Source organism: Primulina tabacum, chromosome 2 (genome assembly GCF_025594145.1).
Source record: "Primulina tabacum isolate GXHZ01 chromosome 2, ASM2559414v2, whole genome shotgun sequence".
Taxonomy (NCBI): domain Eukaryota; kingdom Viridiplantae; phylum Streptophyta; class Magnoliopsida; order Lamiales; family Gesneriaceae; genus Primulina; species Primulina tabacum.
In genome coordinates, this window is record NC_134551.1 from 5,104,387 (window position 1) to 5,127,014 (window position 22,628).

Here is a 22,628-nt window from a genome sequence, read left to right on the forward strand (position 1 = left end):
TCAATCTATTTGGAGGCGGATCAAATGAGTTAAGCTGCTTGGATTGTGGGTTGGGACAGGCTGGCTCGCCAGAATATGTTTCATTTGTTTAATTAATTTATTAGCTTAAGTCTCTGCACCCCAAAGTAACGACACACACAAAACAAAACACATTCTCTTACTTGTGAAAGATCAGATATTCTTGAAATCATTGATGAAAATGAAAAGAGAAGTGATTGAACAAAAGATGATAAATTTAATGTTTGATGAATATTTAATTATGATTATCATAAATTTGTTTAGTTTTTTTTTTCCAAATTGTATTTTATGTGCTCTCTTTTGTAATGCTATTAAATATTGTCATTAACTATTTAATTAATATTTTTCTTTATGTTTTATAGTTTTTTTAAAATATATAGGCAGGTCAGCAACCCACGGCCAAGGTGGGTTTCGAAATTCTGCACCCCATCATACTTCTTCAATCTCTCATTTATACATGCATCAACCTCTAATTGTAGTGTTCCTAGAGGCAGTGATGTACATAATGTTGGTGGTTGCATGCGTGCATCTGGGGAGAGAGGTCTCATTTTCAATGTAGTTCCTTTAAATTCATGAAGGAGACTATCATGAATTCGAATACTTTTCTTGAACTAATGATACCATATATATAGAGATAAAATATTGATTCATAACGGACGCGACTCTTCATGAAACAATGCATCTTTTCATGAAAACGTGTCATGAAACAATGTGTTGTTTCCAAATAGTTGCCTTACGCCTTGCGAAAGGTTGTGTGGATTCTGAATAGCTGACCGGGCAGCTCGATCCTCATAATTTTCGCAATAGTAACGTTTGTTCGTTATCAACAACAAAATAAATTATGAAAAATTGATCTAACAATTTGTACTTGTACGTTAAACCGTCTTAAGCTTTGGCTTTCCGGTAGCCGTTTATCTTTATAAACCCTGATTTTTTCCCATCACCAACTCGCCATCATAGCTCTGTTTCCAACAAGTTTAGTCCCCACAGCAGGGAACGCCACACATAGGTGGGGTTATTTCCCATTGGAGCGTTCATTCTATTCGTATGCTTAAAGTATCGAGCCTTTAAAACACGGGATAGCAGTGCTTGTGGATTTTAATAATCCTCTAGAGATCACCATGTGAGGAAACTAATCCATGGATCGTGTTTCATTTACCGTCGTTGGGTTGTCATAGCAGGAAAAAATTTGGAATTTTGATCACCCCGACGTAGCCAGTATGCTTAGTTGTTTCCACTATAATTCTTCCTGGGAGCAGAGTCTTTCGATTAGTCGTCCTTTGTCACATATAAGCATGTCAGAGCCCTTCCAACTCGTCTGTTTTCAACTGATTCAATGTTGACCTTTCAGCTTTGATTCGCTTAGGCAATGCTCGAAACTTTCGCTCAGCTTTGATCTGTGCATGGAACGGTATTTCAGCCTTCCTCTACCACTAATTTTCATTCATCATCCAAAAGCCACATTGATTCAAATCTATGGATGTAAATGAACCAAACCGTTCGCGAGCTGTTCGAAGTTCGGTTCGATAAAAAGCTCGTTTGAGTTCGTTTGTTAATCATATCAAGTCAAGCTCAAACTCGATTTTGAGCTTGAAAATTTAATCAAACCAAGCTCAAGCCTAAAGATATTCGGCTCGTGAGCTCGCAAACATGTTTGATAATAAGCTCGCGAGCTCGAGCTCGGCTCGTAATCTTGAGCTTGACTCATTTGTTGAGTTGACAAATAAAAATATTAGTACTAATGTTATTATGAACTTTACAGGATACTTGACTAGTTGTTATTGGAGATGATTTTGTAATTCCTGATTTTAATGGATTTTCTGACGTCCTCCCTACTTTCTCACCATACTTAGTTGAAGTATTAAATGGGTGAAATTATTTCATTGTTATTTATATAGTGATATCAGTGTATGATGAATATTCTAGATGTATTATTTTGGAATGTTCAATAATATATTGATTTATGTTTTTTTAACTCTCATTTGTGTCGTTTTGGTTATGTATGAATGAATTTACATTTTTATGTCTGCTTTAAAATTAGTTTGTAGATATATTTAATTTTTAACAAGCTCGAATCAAGTTCAAATTCGAGCTCAATTATATGCTTTACGAGCTCGAAAACGAGCCGAGCTCAAGCGAAGCTTGTTAAACATGCTAAACGAGCTATAAATTAATCAAGCTCGAGCCTGACTTGATTAACATGCTAAACGAGCTTTTAATTAGCCAAGCTCGAGCTTTTCCCGAGCTTGGTAATTTCAAGACAAACCAAGCTCGAGCCTGATAATAAAAGCTCGAGCCTCAAACAATCTTAAACGAGCCAAACTCAAGACTGATATTATTTGGTTTGGTTTAGATCGTTTACATCCCTATTAAATCGAATCTAAACATCTTGGAAATACGGTGAAAATGTCCGGGAGGTTTCCCGTTTTCTTCTCTCAGTGTGTCAATTTCATCTCCTCTACCAATCGTGCATTATCATATGGATCCATATTTTGTGTATGAAGCCTACACCCAAAATCAGACAAACTGAAACGATGGAAGGTAGTGACATTAAAATCAATTTGATCATATGAATCTGTAATATATTATCAATAATTTATATCGCAACGTCTCTAGAACATAACCAAATGACATGATTGTTGAAATAAAAAATGCAGAATCACTTGCATATCTGAAAAAAAATGCCTCAAATTATGATGAAAATAGACAAACAGTGAAACGATTATCGAAACATAGTTGTATGTGATATATATAAAATTGTATAAACTCGTAAAAAAAATAAAATTGAAGGTAGATAACAGTGAAACATTTACAAACTAATGATTGTAAATGCAACACAATAGTAATATAGAATTTTCTTGGATAAGATAACTACTAGCATAAAAAAATTTGTGAGATGCTCTCCCTGAATCGATTTTATACGACAGATCTCCTATTTGAGTTACTCATGAAAATGTATTATTTTTATGCGAAAATATTACTAATTATTGTAAATATGGACATAGTTTAGGGGGTGTATTCAACCTTGGAAATTTAATTACTTTTATTGACTTTTGTAGAGTTTAAAAGTCTAGAGGTATTGAACATAGACTTTTATAAACTCTATAAAAGTTTTGTGGTATCCAAATTAGATTTTTCTAGAGTCATGAAAAGTATAGTGGTATTCAAACTTGACTTTTTAAAAATCTACAAAAATCTATAGGTATCCAATATTTTTCCATAGATTTACAATGATTTTAATATAATTCTCTATGTACAAACCTTAAAACTCTAGGTACAACTATAAAAACTCAAAAATTGTCTTCTACTCACCCTAGAGATTTTGGTAGACTTTTAATAGAATAAAAAGACGGCATTTTCTCATTCTCACCAATATATCTCTCTTTCTCACTCAAAAGACGGTGTTTTCTCCTCTTTAAAGACAAATCGAGGTTTCTCCAAATTTCAAAGGTATGAATCTTTTCTTGAATCGTTATTGATTTGATAAAAAAATATATTATGATTTCTATATATTCAAATCATGGTGAGTTGATGGATTTTCCACGATTCTGAGAGAAAAAAAGATGTCGACATTTGAAAGAACACTTGAGAAGCTTTCTGGTCGTTGGTATCTGTTATAGCAATTCATATGTTACAGTTCTTTTCATAAAATACTTACATACATCTAATCTAGGGGTGTTCAACTAATGTTTTGTTAGTTTTAGATACAAATTCAAACCAAATCATATCGTATCAATTATATTGCTAGATAAATTAAAATTAAGCTACCATTTTTAATTCAATAATTTTAATAATATTTCAACAATTTCATAAGGAAAAGAATAGCTTTCGTCAAAATTAGTTATAATTGAGAAAGTAGCACAATTATTTTGAATAGCAGTTGAGATAATATATTTATTTGCCAAACACAGTGTGCTTAGCGCAAAGCGACAGTGTAAAGATTTCATATTTTCATCTTATAGGTTAGGATCACCAAAAGGCCAAATAAATAAAATTAAGTAAAATTACCATGGGAAAAAGAAAAGAAAAAAAAAAAGAAAGCTATTTTTACTGTAAATAGACCAATTCACGAGCCTACTAATTTTTTTTGGTAAATTCTTTCATTTAGGCTTTTTGTATTTTTTTTTTGTTTTTGTTAAATTTGTTGTGAGTATATAAAAACTTGAACTTGAAGGCGTTTCTTTATTCTTTTTCTTTTATTTCTTTTATGAAATAGAATTCCATTGAACTTGTTAGTCCTTATTGTTTGATTGTTTGTATCACACTTTATCATTGTCTTTTATCTTTTTACTTATTTTGGTCAATATCTAGTAAAATGTATGTGCTTGTTTGCTTCTTATCACCATATATTTTATATCTTATGCATACTCAAATAATACTTACAATGGAAGATTCACAAGCAAAATATAATGTGTGGACGACTGAAGAGAGTAATTAATTGCTAAAAATCATGGTTGATGCCGCAATGCGAGGATGGCGTGATAAGAATGGAGTATTTAACAAGAAAACTGTGGAGAAAAAAATACTTCATGCTCTAAACGAAAAACTTGGATGTGAAAAGACTATTACACAATATCAAAGTCGTTTAAAGTGGTTCAAACAACGATACAACAATTATTGTAAGCTTATACGTCATAACTCTGGTTTTGGATGGGATTCCGTGACAAAGAAATTCACTGCTAAAGATGAAGTATGGGAGGATTATTTCAAGGTAAAAGTCTTTGAGTTAAAATAATAAATTTATAATTAGAATTATAACTAGTTTTAACAATTGTTGTTTTTTGTTCTTTACCAGTCTCATCCTAAACATGAACATTATCAGACAGACACTTTTGAGGATTATGAAGATTTGAGAATTGCGGTCGGGACTGGAACTGCTACTGGAAAATACTCAATTGGACTAGGAGATGATACTGATGCAAGAACATTTGTTATAGAAGAAAATAGGGAAACTAATTTATTAGATTATTATGTCTTTGATTATGATAGCGGTGAATTCGTGCAAAGTGACAAACAAAAATCTTCACACCAGCTTCCATTTTTTGAGGACTCTGCTTTACCATTATCCCCTCAGCCCATAAGTTCAGAGGTTCCACCAACTACAAAAAAACGAGATAGGACTGAGTTTGATGCAAAATCAAGCACATTCAAGAATACAGACCCAAATTATATATGTGAAATATCTCACACTCTTGAGAAGCTAGTTTCTAAGATAGAATTAATAGGGAATGCAGGTGATACTTGTTGGGATGCTATCAAAGAGGTCCCAAATTTGGATAATCGTACTCGATACAAAGTGCTTGATTTACTTAACACCAGATCAAAGAAGATTGATTTCTTGAAAATGACAATTGAAGAGCGTTCGGGATGGATAGACTATAAATTAAATGAATGAGTATTTTTAGGGACATGATCAATAATGAGTTATATTGTGATTTAATTTCTGGACATATTCATTTTATTTGTTTTCTGATTGTGGATTTTTGGATTATTTATATAAATTTTGAGTTTTACATGGAATGATGTTCAATAAATTCATAGACTTATTTTATTCTAATTCCTTGTCTGATATCAGGTGGTTCATTAAAATGTCATATATCAACGTACATGATGTAGAAGATCAAATGGAAGAAGAGGAATTCGAAGAAAAATTACATGAAATTTTTAGGTATTTGTTGAGGGAAATTCTTTGGATTCTCTATGTGCTAACTAAGCATATAACTACCATGAATGACGAACGTGTCCGTCCCTTAAATAGACGACCAATAACTTCAAGTGGATACGATTATATCCATAAAATATTAAAAGAGGATCCAACAAACTTTCGAGAAATTTATAGAATGTACCCTGACGTATTTTTAAAATTGTGCAACATCTTTAGAGAAAAAACACCTATTGCAAGATACAAGATATATTTGTATTGAAGAAATGATTGCCATGTTTTTACTTGTTGTTAGTCAAAATACTCGATATTGCTTGATTCGTAAAATATTTGGTCGATCACAATACAATACTAGCCAAAACTTCAACAAAGTGTTGAGAGCATTGAATAGAATTGCAGCAGATATGATGGTCAAACCTAGATCTGGAGTTCCAGAAAAAATAAGAGAGAGTACAAGATTTTATTCTTATTTTAAAGTAAGTGATTAAATTCTTTTTAGTTGTTATTATTATAAGTACCACAATTTTTATTATCTTTTTCTTATTGTAGGATTGCATTGGGGCTATTGATGGCACTCATATTCCAGCAATAGTGTTTGGGCATGATACTAACAGTTATCGTAATCGTCACGGGACAATTTCTCAAAATGTTTTAGCAGCTTGTAACTTTGATTTAGAATTTATTTATGTGCTTAGTGGGTGGGAGGGATCTGCTCATGATTCAATCATATTGGCAGATGCTTTATCAAGAAATAACGGGCTTAAAGTGCCACAATGTATGTTTTTTGTTCTATATGCTATACATCTAAAATTTTTGTAATTTTTCAAGATTATATATTTTATTCATTGGTTACTTGATTTTACAAATAATGTTCGATAGGTAAATTTTTTTTAGTGGATTGTGGATATGCAAATAGACGTCAATTCTTGGCTCCTTTTAGAGGTGTTCGTTATCATCTCCAAGAATTCACTGGCCAAGGTCGTCACCCTGAAGATGAAAAGAGTTGTTCAATCTTCGTCATGCCTCTTTGAGAAACGTCATTGAAAGGATATTCGGTATATTTAAATCGCGGTTCAAAATATTCAAAACTGTTCCTCCATTTCCATATACAACACAGGCGGAGCTTGTATTGGCTTGTGCCGGATTGCACAATTTTCTTCGAAAGGAGTGTCGGTCTGATGGATTTCCAGTTGAACCAGAGAATGAAGTTCCACAACCTTCATCAGAACAAATTTACGAGGATAACAACTTTGATCAAATATTTGGCACTGAAGAACAACAACGAGCAAATGCAAATGCATGGAGAGATACTATAGCAAACAGAATGTGGAGTGACGTTGATCATATTCACAATAACGAACCTTAGATTTTTTTTCATAAAAAACTGCTTATAATTTATCAAATTTCATAATGTTTTGATTAGCTATTTATCTATATTGATTAAATTTATTTATATATGCTTATAAAATAAAATTTTATTGATTAATTATTTATTCATGTTGAATAGACACGGTGATTGAAATTTTAATTTTGTTAAATTGAATTGTGATTTTTTTCATATATTAAATATATTTACTTTTTAAATAAGTAAATTTATTTCAAAGTGAATATATTATTTATGTTAAATAATTACTAGTTCGAAGAAATAATATATATGGAAATTTTGATTTTGTTAAATTGAATTGTAATTTTTTTTACAAAAGTCTACAAAAGTCTACAAATATCTATCAAAATCTTGCAAAAAGTCTACAAAAGTCCATGAAATTCTGTTTACAAATCTATGAGATTCTACAAAAGTCAATAAAAATCTACCGAATCCATGGAAATCTATCATTTAAAAAAAGTAATTGAAAGTCATTAAATCTCTACATTGAATACACCCCACTCATATATCTCATGGATAAAAATTCAGAAGAGTCCTACTATAATAACGATGACAGTCTAGAACATCGGTGAGCTAAAATTCAAAATAATATTAAGTTAGATAATAGAAAGGCAAGCAAAAAAAATGATTTAGGATTCGGGATTTGAATTTTTTAAATTCTAATAAGTTACCATTAGGGATTTGATATTTTAAAAAAAATCAAAACGAAAGTTAAAAATAATTTTTTTTTTAATTTCATTTCATTTTATATATATATATACATATATATATATACTATTTATACTATATTATTAAGTGTGAGGACATGATAATAACTACCTAGAAAAGACATCATCTTTTTCTTTCAATTTTATCCTTATATGATATTAATATTACACTGTTGTTTTTTGTTTTTTTTTTCAATTTCAACATACAATCTTCCAATTTTACTCTTATATGATACTAATATTACAATTTTATTTTTTGTTTTTTGTTTTCAATTTCAACACACTTTTTTTATTTCGACAATTCAAATATCAATTTAGTCCCTCCATAATTTATCAAATTTCACTTTAGTCCATCGATAATGATAAAAAAATTATACACACACGCATAGCATAGCGTGTGCAAAATAACTAATATATATAAATGCCACCTACCCCTCCGGAAACCCTTTAAAATATTCGAACGGGGCGGTGGCCACCAATGACCACTCCCTGCGCATATATTTTCATAATAATCGGGCTAATCGTCAACTGTACGAAACCGAACTTATTATTATTTTTTTAAGGAAAAAATAAATCAGTAAATACACTTTCTTCCAACTTAAAGCAACCAAAGCAAAACACGTGAGCTGCCAAAAAGCATATAAAAAGCAGCGCATAATTTGGACAAAAAGAGGGCACTTTGCAGATAAACATAGTACACTTTCACTAGCTTCTATTGGATCTTTCATATTTTCATTCAAATTAGTAACCCAGATTTTATTGAACCATTTTTCACTATTTGATCTTATTTATTTCGAATAATTCGATAAAGGTCTTTTTTAATTAATTTTTTCAAATATCTATTTATTCTATGCAAGAAAAAGTATTGTACCATACGTTCTGAATATAGCAAAAGAAACCTTTTTCGTGGTTTTTATAATTGTCTATGTTGATTAGAGCAATCAGAATATAGTGCTTGAGTTGTTGTGCGGTTCAAATTATTTGACTTGAATCATTACCACTTACTATAACTTTTGATAAAACAACAAACGTTTGCTCTTACACAACCCAAATACAACCATATATGTGTGTGTGTGTCCTGACACAAGGATGACACGCACAAAGCCATGAATTAGCACAAGAAAGGTGGAATGCATAGAAAAGAGTGGATCCAACAAATTTGCTATATATATAAATGCCAAACTTTTAAGTTTTAATATTTGCCAATTTTCAGCATTTCCTAGAAGGGAAACCAATAAAAAATCCATTTAGAATGTTGGTTTTGTGACAATGGTGATGGTTGTTCGTACTTTCCCATAGTAATATAATTCTTGTAGTGGGATCATCCAAAATAGAAATAATATATATAATGGAACATTAAAGTTTGATAGGGAATATCCTAAGATGGGCACTTGCATATTTTTGGGCGTGTCACGCTTATAATGTACTAAAGTTATTCGATGTGTGTAAATCCACTAACATACATTAGGTAAAAATAATAATTCGACATGGATGTCATGTGAAATGATAAATAAATTATTTCGACATAAAGATATCGTCCCAAAATTATTCTCGCAATGCATGAAATATCATTACGGATTGAAAATCAGAACTTTTGATTTGATGATAAAATAATTTGATGTCTCAAATGTTACGAGTTTTAGATTCTAGTTAAATAAAGATTCAACCGTAGTTTTTAATCATTGGTGCTCGGGTAAAGCTCATGATCTAATGCTACAGTCCTGCAAACCAAGCTATTGAGGTAAACAACACTAAATAAACCATGTGTGTGATATTCGTCCGAGAGAGATTCTAGCATAATTAAAAGAGTGGATGTTTGTCTAACCTAATCAATACCGAAGATAAAAATTATTTTGATATTTTAATTTTCTTCAAAGATAAATTCGATATATTCAAGTATTTAATTGTAACAATAGAAATTTGAAATTAAAATGTATATAATTTGTGGAATTTACGTACAAGTCATGATTAATTTGAAGAGTCTAACCCAATCACACTACAATATTCAAAAATTCAGATTTCATCTGATCGTCTTCTATATAATATAACCACTTGAAAGCGAAAGTTGATTTGTTTGCTAAATATTAAAATTAATTAATTAATCATCACTTTTTTTTTAGCATCAAATTATATTTTCTCAAATTCCGTATGATTTTTAGAGAATTTCCTTACCTTTTCTGACCAAAAAAAAAAATCTGTGTAGAAAAAATTGAATATTCTACATTCGTACGTTTGACGACTTAACTTTGACTGAGTGTAATAATTAACAGTTCGCTTGATTTAATTATTTTGAATAAATTTGTTCTTATACTATTTAAAGGTAATTATTGTTACACCAAAATTTTATTTTCATGTCAGTTTTATAATTCATAAATGTAATTATTTCTCAAAAACAACCATACATATTTAAAAATTATTTATATAACTTTAATTTTTCTAGCTTCATAGCATTAAATATATTTTATTAATTGATCTAATTTTTTTAAATATAAAACCTCTATTTTAGTTTAAATTAAATTTGTTTAGTTGTATTTGACTATTTTCATACATTTTCAAGTTCCGTGAGCGAGAGAAATTACAGTAGAAGAAGTTAATTTATGTTTATTTAGATAATAATTAATGTTTGTGGGGTGACCCTTCCTTCCTTCCTTTATCTATACTAGTTATTCTGCACACGCGCGTGTGTACATTATTTTTTATTATTATCGATAGACTAAAGTGAAATTTGACAAATTATGGAGGGACTAAATTGATATTTGAATTTTTTAAATAAAAAAAATAAAAGTATGTGTTGAAATTTAAAAAACAAAAACAAAAACAAAAAAAAAAAAACAAAAGTGTAATATTAATATCGTATAAAGGTAAAGTTAGTGTCTTTATTAGTTAGTTACTATCATGTCATCGAACTTAATAAAATAGAATAGAAGAATAGATTTATTTTATTATTTTTCAAAAAAAAAAATCTAAAAAACTAAAAAAAAAATGCAGTTTTTCCGTAATTAGTTGTAACGGTCCCACCCCTAAAGTCAGTGATATGAATTTTTTCTATTTTATTTGTTTTTCATTCTTTTACGACTTATTTTATTAATAATTAGAAATATCTTTCCAGATATTAATTAACTATTTTGATAGATTGAATTTTCAAAAACAATTAATTCAGTGTTTCGTACGTGGCCAGTCTGAATTTAATTTGGTTGATGTGAGAGTAGATGAGGTTTTATAAAATTTAAATCAGAATTAAGGTGATTTTACTGATTTCAACTTGTGGCAAATTTGAATTTGAAGATTGAACGAAATAAATTTTTTCCCATATAATATACAAAAGATTGAACAAAATAACTTTTTTTCCAACTATAATTCTTCACGATTCTAAAATAATAATAAGATAAGACTAAAAATTACAAAACAGATTTTTTGTTAAAATAAAAGTTGATCGTTACTCAATACCACGTCGGAGAAAACCACGTATGAACAACATGTTATATATAAGTGTACTCTTATATCCGTCATGGTTTGTATTACTATTTTCAAATCGTTAAATTTGCGTGAACAAACATATCCGTTTCGCGAAGTTTGAACCCAAATCAAACCGCTAATAATTAAAAACATGATCTAGATTTTGCTTTGTTTCAATTTAGTTTGGTTTAGACGAATAATTTAAAATTATAACTCTTTTCAAATTAAAAAAATTTGATTGTTAGTAAATCGATATCATGTACACGTGTATTAAATTAAACTAGCTAAAGATATGATATAAACTAAAAATCAAATAATATATAATTAAAACTTTATATATTTATCAAATAATTGTTCGATTTGATTAATTTTAAAATCAATTCAAATGATCGACTAAAAATAAACCCAAACCAACCATGCTCGCCCAAATTATTTCCTAATATTTATACTTCAGTAGTTCAAATTTATTCCTTAGAAAATTCCTCCTGATTTTTATATTATTATCACTATTTTTACGATTAAACATATATATATATATACTAGTTACTCTGCACACGCGATACTTGTGTGTACAATCTTTTTTATTATTATCGATTGACTAAAGTGAAATTTGACAAATTATGGAGGGACTAAATTGATATCTGAATTATTGAAATAAAAATAAATAAAAATAAAAGTGTGTGTTGAAATTGAAAAAAAAAACAAAAAATTAAAGTATAATATTAGTATCATATAAAAGTAAAATTGAAAGATTGTGTGCTGAAATTGAAAAAAAAAATCAAAAAACAAAAGTGTAATATTAGTGTCATATAAGGGTAAAATTGAAAGAAAAAGTTGGTGTCCTCTTTAGGTACTTATTATCATGTTCTCATATTTAATAATATAGTATAGAATAGTATAGAAGTATAGATAGTATATATATATATTTATTTATTTATCCATCCATCTAGAAAGTAGAAACAATCCAAAACGACGAAAGAATACAAAATATTTTTTGTGAATAATTAAATAAAATAATCAATTAATTTCGGGAATCCAACCTGACGGTTAATCCAAATTATCAAAGTAAACATAATTCACACACTTTTGACTTTTCTTATTCACAGAATTTAACCAATCCTATCTGATTTTCATCCCTATAAATACGGCACCCTTCCTCCTCCCATCTCCCCTATAAATTTGTTCTCCCAACAACAACAGATTAAAAACATTTATCTCTTCTTCTGTTTCTGCCCAATCCAATGGATTCCTCGGGCAGTAAAATTTTGTGGGCTCTGCCGATTTTTTTGCTGTGTTCTTTAACGTTATTCAACAACAATGGCGTCGAAGCCTCGCATAAAGTTTACAGTCATTTACAGTCCCTTCCTGCTATTAATGTGAGGAAAGTTCACAGAACCGGATACCATTTCCAGCCCAAGAAGCATTGGATCAACGGTAAATCTTATGGAATTTTTTATATTTTAAATCTGTATATTTATTTTCATGATCTGTTGTCTCACGAGGATGAACGGGAAAAAAAAGGATAATCTGTGGCAGTGCAGTAATAGTGAAAACGATAAATTCAAAAACATATTTCTTTACGAGAAACTTGGTTTACTTTTGATATATTTTTTCAAAAAGAAAGAAAAACTTGCTGTTTTATGTATTATTATGTACATATGGATATGATATTTAAGATTTTTAATAATTTGTTTGTTTCCGGGATTGGCCACTCGGAGGCCAAGTTTGTCAATTTCTTTTGTTTCCCGGTTGGCTGAGACATTATGTGCTGTTTCAAAAGGCTGTTAATGTAATGATAGATCAATTATCAGATGTTTGTTTCGCATAGAGAGATGATTAATTCCTAAATATCATATGCAATTTGTCAAAGAATTCATGACATGTTTTGAAATCTTTTAATATTTTAAATTAAGTTATCGAACCAATATCAAATTCAAAATCTTCTAAATTTAATGTATAATTTTTTTAAAAAATAATTAGGCCACCTGGGATAAAGCCCGGGTGGGTGACCATTGACGTCATTTTGCCGATGTTCTGTGCACGCGTTGCATGTATAAAATGTCTAAAGAAATCTGATTTTTAAAATTATTAACGAGCGAGGGATTGTAACAAATTCATCGATAGTAATATTATATCTTGTTTAAAGAAAACATCTCTATAAAACAATTAAAGAGTTTAATTAATATATTTTTATAAATTCTAGATTTCAGTTAAATATAATTTAGTCGAAAAAAGTAATATGCTTTTTTTTTTCTTTTTTTCCTTGTCTACTTTGGACCACGTCGGTGTCATGGTTCCTTTCGTTAGATGACTTTGAAAAGATTGATGAATTTTTTGTTGATATATATTATATTCTATTTAGATTTAATTAATACTTTTACATGGCAATAACGTACAAGAATTTAAAGCTGTAATATCGACATCTTGCTTAGTCAAAGTCAACTGTAGATTTCGTCGTTAACCTCTCTATTCAATTTTTTCACAAAGTTGTATATTATATTATGTACATAATTTTCTTTACACACGCATTGTGTGACATATAATATATGAGATTTTATATGTTTATGTTACAGATGTAATATATGTATTTTTATGCATTATTTGTTATACATAATTTTAATATGAATATTTTATCATTATTATTGCTACTTGTGCATTTACTAATTGAGGTGGATGGTTTTCTGTTTGAAACGTGTGTGGAGGGAGGAGAGGGCTGAGTTTTGTAACCTGGTGTCGGGGTAAAATTGGAAAGTACTTTGGTATAACGTTTATGTTTATATATGCATCAAATATTATGTAAGATTCTGATGTTTCTTGGTTCTTTTTGACTAATGAATTCATATGTTTATTTGTCCGTGTGCTTTTGTGGATGACACAATGAATCAACGCTAAGATCCAAATGGTGAGTACTCTCTGTTTTTCCTACAATATTGATTCTTGTACCCTAAATCTATTCCAACTTGTAACATTTTTTTTATTCTAACACTTGATATTATTTGTTGTGATATGGTAACTATAGGACCGATGTATTATAATGGGATATATCACCTATTTTATCAGTACAACCCCAAAGGTGCTGTTTGGGGCAATATTGTCTGGGCTCATTCAGTCTCAGAGGACTTGATCAACTGGAAGAAAGTAGAGCATGCAATCTACCCGTCAAAGCCGTTCGACCAATATGGTTGTTGGTCCGGATCCGCCACCATCCTACCCGGAAACAAACCCGTTATTCTATACACCGGAATCATTGACAAGAACAACACACAAGTCCAAAACTATGCAGTCCCTGCCAATTTGTCCGACCCGTATCTACGTGAATGGATCAAACCTGACAACAATCCTTTGGTGGTGGCAGATGAGTATGTTAACAAGACAGCATTCCGTGACCCGACGACGGCTTGGTTGGGCCAAGACGGGCATTGGAGGATATCTTTAGGCGGCAGGAGGAAGCGTAGAGGGATAGCGTTTTTGTATAGGAGTAGGGACTTTGTGCATTGGGTCAAGGCAAAGCATGCATTGCATACCTCCGCCGGAACTGGGAACTGGGAATGCCCAGATTTTTATCCGGTTTCGGTTTCAGGCAAAAACGGATTGGACACTTCTTCTCTGGGGTCTGATGTTAAGCATGTCATGAAGGTCAGCCTTGATGTTACTAGATATGAGTATTATACCCTTGGTACGTATGACACTAAGAGGGATAGGTATATTCCGGATGAAAATATGATCGATGGATGGAACGGATTAAGGTATGATTATGGCAACTTTTACGCCTCGAAATCGTTTTTTGACCCAAGCAAAAACAGACGAATCTTGTGGGGTTGGGCTAACGAGTCCGATACTACTGACAACGATGTGAAGAAGGGTTGGGCAGGAATCCAGGTATTATTATACCTCTATCTAAAGCATTAATACCTTATCTTTCTTGCTTTTCATAAATAGTTAAATGAACCTCATTCTTTTCTGCTATGGTTTTAGCTTATCCCTCGTACAATAGTGATGGATCCCAATGGGAAGCAATTGCTTCAATGGCCTGTTGAAGAACTTGAGACTCTGAGAAGAGATCAGGTGAAATTGAGCAACAAGGAACTCGTGAAAGGGCAGATGGTTGAAATAAAAGGAATAACAGCCGAGCAGGTGCCCTTTTCCCATAGATGGCCAAAAAAAGAAGCAAAAATCATGTTCTTACCACATTTATATCCAACAATAGTCCAACTTACTGTAAATTATAGGATAAAAGAAAAAAGTTTTTCATTCAATGACAATCTAGACTAATTTTGCATCGTTCGAATGAAAATGGCAGGCTGATGTTGAAGTGAGCTTTTCATTCGATAGCCTGGAGAAGGCGGAGCCATTCGATCCAAACTGGGATAGATATGATGCACAAAAACTTTGTAGTCAAAAGGATTCCACTGTTGAAGGTGGATTAGGACCATTTGGTCTCGTCACCTTGGCTTCTGAAAACTTAGAAGAGTACACACCCGTCTTCTTCCGAGTTTTCAAGGCTCAAGACAAGCAACTAGTTCTCTTGTGCTCTGATGCATCAAGGTTACATTCTCATGCTTAGATTTCTGTGTAGATCCACCAAGTTTTTAGCTACCTGCTCACTAATTTTTTCCTCCATTATCTTGTTGCATAGGTCTACCTTACAGAAAGGTACGTCAAAAACTGGGTCAAATGCATACCGACCTTCATTTGCAGGATTTGTAGACGTGGACCTGACAGAGAAGAAGATTTCCCTCAGGAGTTTGGTATGAATATAATATATACATTGGTTGGTGAATTTAACCATTTCTTTTCAATTTTCATCAATGTATTGATCTTTGTTATTTCTTTAGATTGATAACTCTGTGGTGGAGAGCTTCGGGGCTGGAGGGAAGACTTGCATTACATCAAGGGTTTATCCAACTCTAGCAATATACAGCAATGCACACTTGTTTGTGTTCAACAATGGCACCGAACCCGTCAAAATCGACAGTCTGAATGCCTGGAGCATGAGCAAGCCTCTCCGTATGAATCACTGAGAGATGAACTAATTATTTGAATAGAGCAAGACTGGTTCTATTATAGCTTCTTTCTATTTTTCCTTTGGTTTTAACTTTCTTTTAAATTTCGGACCTCTTGTACAGAATAATGAATAAGTCTAGAACGAAATTTATCTTGTTTCTGGTCATTAGCGAAGTCGGATTGGTTCGGTTTTTAAACCTCCACGAGTTTCACTAGTCCCTTATATATATATAAGAATCTCTCAACCAGTGGGGCAACCCGAGCCTGCTGCAGACTGGCTGGCCTAAGCTCGCGGCCAGCCCGTGTAAGCCCGTCTTTAAATAGGTTGGAAAAATTTCAACTTAACCAACTTAAATTGGTTGGCGGGTGGGTAACCCGATGGGGGTCCAACCAAATATTAATCTAATTTTTAATTTTTTTAGTTCGTGGACTACTTTAATGTGTTACCCAGTAGGAAAACACTTAATTTTTTGTAATGGAATGCACGCAGACTCAAAATTGATACAGAGTAATTAAGAAAAAAAAACCCAACTGAACAAAAAACAAAACACTCGCATTACAATATGAACAGTATACCACATACCTCGTGTAAACATTAAATATAAAAATCAAGCAAACTTTTTATCATTATACGTGTAACGATCTATATGACTATCTCCGATATCATTGTACGTGTAACGATCTGTATGAGACTCTCCAAATATTCAATCGTGTTTGAGCTCGAGTGCATTACGATCATTAGCAAACTTCTGTTGCTCTTCAAATAGAGCGAAAAATTTGTCGTCCAACCACTTGATAATGTCGGAGAAGACAATATCAAGATTCTCCGGCAATTCACCGTAGGACAAAGAATGCCACATGCCCGGATACAACTTGAATGTCTTGTCCGAAGATCGAGCCGACTCGTACAAGAGTTTGCTCACAGATGGATCCGTCACTTTATCCTCTTCTCCATGTAGAACAAGGAATGACAAAGAAACCTGTTTCAATCAAGAAAAAAGTATTCGTTTTCAACATCTAAATACAGCTTCTTCTTCTTTTCTTTTCTTTTTTGGTCATGAAATTAAATCAAAAATGGCAAAATACTACTCATTACTCACCAAAAAAAAAAATTAAAAGAAATAAATGGTAATATAAATATATAAGCAATATCAAAGAACAAAGGTACCCACCTCATCGAGTCTTCTCTCCAAATCCGTACTGACTGTAAATAGTTGGTAGCTAGTTTGTAAACGTGGTCGGCCTTTGTACGTGTATGGGTTAGACCTAACCTGTTACCAAATTTTTATATTTATAAATTTATATATATTTATATATATATATATATAAATTTAATAATAAATTAGCTGGGAAGTGGAATTTGACCTCTTTTACGACTTGGGGGTCCCTAAAGGCAGCATCGACAATGTCTGGAGTTGGGGTGATTTTCCAAGTGGGGATTATTCTGGCCAACGAAGACAATACTTTGATAACCAATGGGCTTGGCCTCATTTCATCCGCAATCTGCGCAAATCATCAAACTTTAATCATCATGATTTGCTTTTTTTGCTTAAACATAACGCAACAGTACCAATTATGAACCCGAATAATATGATTCTAAACTCCAATAATTGTGCAATAAAATAATCATGTTGTACCCTTTATTTTCTAAAACTTTGTTACAATTTTTCTGGAGTAGATATTTTGTAATGCGTGCAATGAAACGGTGACACAAACCTTACACATTGGTGCAATGAGGATGCCACCATCCCAATAATCAGGCTTTTTCCTGTGTAAACGTAGAACCATGGCCCCTCCCATTGATTCTCCCATTAATATTCTCATCTTTTTCCTGTTCTCTTTTCTTTCTGCAATTCATAATTTAATCAAAAAAATAGTTAAACAATTAATTATGATTAATTAGTCAAATAAGCATATGCTTGGCCCCCACTCATCAAGGGATTCGTCTAATATTTTTAATATTTTCTCGCTTCTCATAATAATGTAATTTTATTCAGGACACCAATAATGACAGTTAAGTTAATTAAATACTAGCAATGTCCTAATTAACTTAATTGACAGCTCAACTAGAACTTGATAGTTTCCCATCATATTTTTTTTTTTCCCTCTGAAAAATGAACTTAAATATGAATCCAATAATAACACTAGAAAAAAGTCTATTTTCGATCAGAATTTATGATTTAGCTTTAACATGTTCAAGAAGGGAAATTGAGAAAATAAATAAAGATTGTTGTATTTACCAGAGATATTTGTGAAGTGCTCGGAGAGATCATCGACGAGATCATCGAAATTGGAGATTAATCCCAGTAAACCAGATGACTTTCCATGGCCTTCGCAATCGATACCATGAACCTCGTATCCAGCTTTCACTAATCGAATGGCGCAACCTGTTTCGAATTAATCAAAATCCATCGATCAGCTTTTCGGGTTGAATATGATTAAATTTCGTTTCGAACTAATTCGGATATATAGTTTTGAGATAATATTTGACCTCTCATTGAGATGCTGCACTCCATGGCATATCCATGGCACAAGAAAATCAGAGCTTTTGGTTCTTCGTTTGCAGGTAACCATCTGCACGTGAAGAGCTTCATTCCTCGCGAATTCACGATGAATTCCTGTCGAATATGAACAAAATTTCGAGTCAGGCTATGCATATTCACACACAGACACACACTGTGTGCATAAGAAAACTTGAAGGAAAAAAAAAAGACTTGAATAACAGTGTTGACCTCTTCATATTTGAAACTGCCCATTTGATTCTCCTGCAAGAAGCAACAATCTTAATCAAAACGAGACATTTTCGACAACCGGTTAAGATCAAAAAAAGGAAAGAAGGGTTGTGATAATCAAATGAAATTAAGATTCATACCATCGGATTGATCAAAATAGACTATCGGAACAAGATGTTAAAAGGATGATCAAAGAGTCTGACCAAGAAACTGTATAGTATTTGATCAAGAAAATATGTATGGGGAATTCTATTTTATATCCTTGCTGCTAGAATGGTAAGTGGGATAGAATATGCGGGGATGAGGGCTTGGATTGGAATATGAAGAATTGGTCATACGTGGATAGCTATTTATAGAGACTACTCGTCCAAGTTTGGCTAATCGTACTGTTTATGTATTAAGGGGCAGTCGTTCTTGTTTGAATTTTTGTGGGATTAGTTCTTCAATTGCTCGGACTTTTCTTGATTGACTGTGCTATAAAATAATATATTTTCAAGATTCAAAATCATCCTACACTCAACTTGTATTGGCAAGTAGATGTCTTTTTTTTTTCTTTTTCTTTACTTTATTGGGGGAAAAAAACTTTAAATATAGTTAAAGTTATTCTATTTTTTTATTTTAATTCGTGATTCTCGAAAGTTTAGAATTTAAATTTTTAGGTACTTGTGTATTATTTATACGAGTAGGTCTCTTGTGAGACGGTCTCACTAATCTTTATCTGTGAGACGGGTCAACTCTATCGATATTCACGATAAAAAGTAATACTCTTAGCATAAAAAATAATATTTTTTCATGGATGACCCAAATAAGAGATCCGTCTCACAAAATACGACCCGTGAGACTGTCTCATACAAGATTTTACATATTTATACACTTATAATATTTTAGAACAGTATTATAGACTTTGGTACTTATTTATCCAAACTTCTATATTATATTATTAAGTGTGAGATCTTTAGAGTAATTACTTTAAGGACACCAAAATATTTAATTTCATAATTATCATTCTTATCATACTAAAAACATGTTCAACTCACTCCATATTTTACATAGAATAAATCGAAACAAAACTTTTCTTTTAAATCGAACAATTTTTTTAAATTGAAAATAATTTCGTGTTGATTGTTTAATATTATTTAATCAAATTAAAAATAATAATAATAACAACATATGTAATATACGTGAATCTTTGATTAGTTATAGTTATGATTATTTTTAGTGTTAATTTGTCAGCCGCCACAATAACTCACGTGGCGGTCAAAAGGTATCTGACTTTCTCCGGTCCAAATCAGCAATAATTATAAGCACCACTTGCTTTTTGACACTTGGTTTATATTGTACACGCTGACATACGCAGTGTGTATTCATACAAGTTTTTTTAATTAATTAATTTGATTTAAAATAAAATAAAGATAATTTCATAATTAAAAATAATAATTAAAAGTCTATTGCAATTAAAGTTGGTAGGGTCAAATGATAAATATCAAAACAAATAAGTGTGATCGGGCAATTAAGAAAAAGGTCATATCAACAAATACTTCTAAGCGTATAATAATATATAAAATTCATATAAATTCGTAGTTCTAACATGAAGCTTGTTGTTTCCCAACGTAGGCTCATATCGACGAGGGTATTGATGACACCGGCATAGCTAGTGTAAAGTTGTGCATTCGTCTTACACAAAATTCGTAAATGATATTAAATTTATTTTTTTTTGTATTTGCTTCTGAAATCCGAAAAAATCATGTGAGGTTCGTGTATATGAATGACTACAACTATACTTGAAGTTAGATTTTACTAATCAGATACTGGTTGTGAATTTATTCGTGATTGGCAAACACAATTTTTCAATCGATCCATATCATCCATCTCTTTGAACTCTGTGTTGAATTGATAGATATTCACAATTTGAAGATTTTGCAACACCAACATACTAAAACATTATTAATGGTGTGAAAACTTGTTTCAATCTGACCTAATAGTGACTAATGTGGTGGAGAAAGTGGGAAGAAAAAACGAAGCACGTAAACTATTTAGAATAACTACTAATCCATTTGCTGCATTTATTCATTTGAGTATGACATATAACCCGTCCCGATTGGCCTAATTAATGGGGACCCTTTGGCGAGCTAAATTCTTATTATTATTATTTGTTTAAATTTCGTTTGGTTAAAAAAATTCAATGCCAAATTAAATTAAATTTTCACTTAATTGATCATTACTTAACTTTTTTCCATTTTTAAATTCAAGCTCCATTTAAAATATGTAAATATTACATATAGATATAACCTTATTCAAGCCTCGCATTTAAGAAGCCATAGGAATCTTATGAAATCTCCAATTAGAAAATAATATATTTTCTGTGAGACAGTTTAATGGATTTATTTTTTTGAGACCGGTCGATTTCGATCTATATTTAGATAAAAAAAACAATACTTCTGATATAAAAATCAATATTTTTTCATGGATTGGTTTAAAAGTAGATCTGTCTAACAAAATTGAATAATAAGACGGTTTTACATTAGTTTTTGTGAATAACGAAAGAATACCATTAGAATAAGTAGTACCGATATTTTTGTTTTGAAGGGAAATATAATTTCCATATTAAATTGATTTTCCTAATATTATCTTTTTCTTGTTGATTTGATTGAGTATAATATTTAATTATGGTTTTGCCTTTCTAGATAATTATGTTAAGATTTTATTGTGATATAATGTCTTCCTTAATTTTAATTTCATCTTGATAAGATTATGTGGAATATTGTGTTTTACTTTTCTAGATATTATGTCTATGATAAAGATTTTATAAATATAATATTTATGATAATGATTTACATGATATGATATTATTGATTTTGTTTCTAATATAATTCTTGTATATCATATCTTATAGATTTCCTTGAAGATAAATCATAGAAGAGGAGACATTTATAAATAAGAGATGGAGATTCAAAAGCTTAAGAGAGAGAGAGACGAAGAAAATTGAGAGAGTTTTAATGGAGGAGTTCACGTGTAGGATTTTCGTGGAGGTGATTTTCTTGGGAGCTTAAAAGAAAGAATTTTCGTGGGAAAAATTCAGAGAGTTTGTGTGTAGAATTTTCGTGGAGTCGGAGTGTTTTTCGTGGGAAGTTTTCGTGAAGAGTTTTCACGTGAGAAGATTTTCGTGGAGAGTTTTTAGTGAGATTTTTTCTTGCGGCTTCTTCATCTCGGTCAATATTCACTTCTGTGTGCACGTTCAGAAATTTAGAGAAAACCCTTATTCGAGAAATGTGTTGTGAAGAGGGTGATAGAGTGTTGCTTTGAATGTTGAGAACATCTTCGGACAACATCTGGGAAGAAGTTGACCGAAGATTGCTTCTCGTGGATCTACTGTTTGGCAATACGTTTTTGCTTTCTTGTTTTAATTTTATTCTAGTTGCTTGTTTTTAGAAAGTATTTGTTTTCTCAACTTGTTGAGGAAATTGATTTTAGTGAAAATCACTAGTGATTGGTTTTTTGTAAACGATTGTTTTTTTCTAGTGATTAATTTTTGCCATAAGTCACCGCACAAGTATTTACAAGTATTTATACTTGTGCAAATTTAATCTTGATCATCTATTTATTTAAAGTCAATTTGTGTTACAAAATATAATTTTTCACTGTATGTTGTCCGAGATGTTGTAACA

At 31.3% G+C, this 22,628-nt stretch overlaps 2 protein-coding genes and 1 pseudogene across 2 annotated transcripts; 2 read left to right on the plus strand and 1 right to left on the minus strand.

Moving 5' to 3' along the window:
- Window positions 1-6,087: 6,087 nt before the first annotated feature.
- Window positions 6,088-7,047, plus strand: LOC142537322 (uncharacterized; annotated as a pseudogene).
- Window positions 7,048-13,985: 6,938 nt separating this feature from the next.
- Window positions 13,986-16,397, plus strand: LOC142527186 (beta-fructofuranosidase, insoluble isoenzyme 1-like). The gene is made up of 6 exons (XM_075631921.1): window positions 13,986-14,129; window positions 14,247-15,106; window positions 15,203-15,361; window positions 15,528-15,772; window positions 15,864-15,975; window positions 16,063-16,397. The coding sequence occupies exons 2-6, from the start codon at window positions 14,252-14,254 to the stop codon at window positions 16,246-16,248; spliced, it is 1,557 nt and encodes a 518-aa protein (XP_075488036.1). The 5' UTR covers window positions 13,986-14,129; window positions 14,247-14,251; the 3' UTR covers window positions 16,249-16,397.
- A 351-nt stretch (window positions 16,398-16,748) lies between these two features.
- Window positions 16,749-19,299, minus strand: LOC142527191 (caffeoylshikimate esterase-like). The gene is made up of 8 exons (XM_075631930.1): window positions 19,104-19,299; window positions 18,964-18,996; window positions 18,723-18,849; window positions 18,472-18,618; window positions 17,948-18,078; window positions 17,597-17,734; window positions 17,404-17,502; window positions 16,749-17,211 (listed from the first exon to the last, which is right to left on the minus strand). Exons 1-8 carry the CDS (start codon window positions 19,104-19,106, stop codon window positions 16,936-16,938), a joined length of 954 nt encoding a protein of 317 aa, XP_075488045.1. The 5' UTR covers window positions 19,107-19,299; the 3' UTR covers window positions 16,749-16,935.
- Window positions 19,300-22,628: the final 3,329 nt, after the last annotated feature.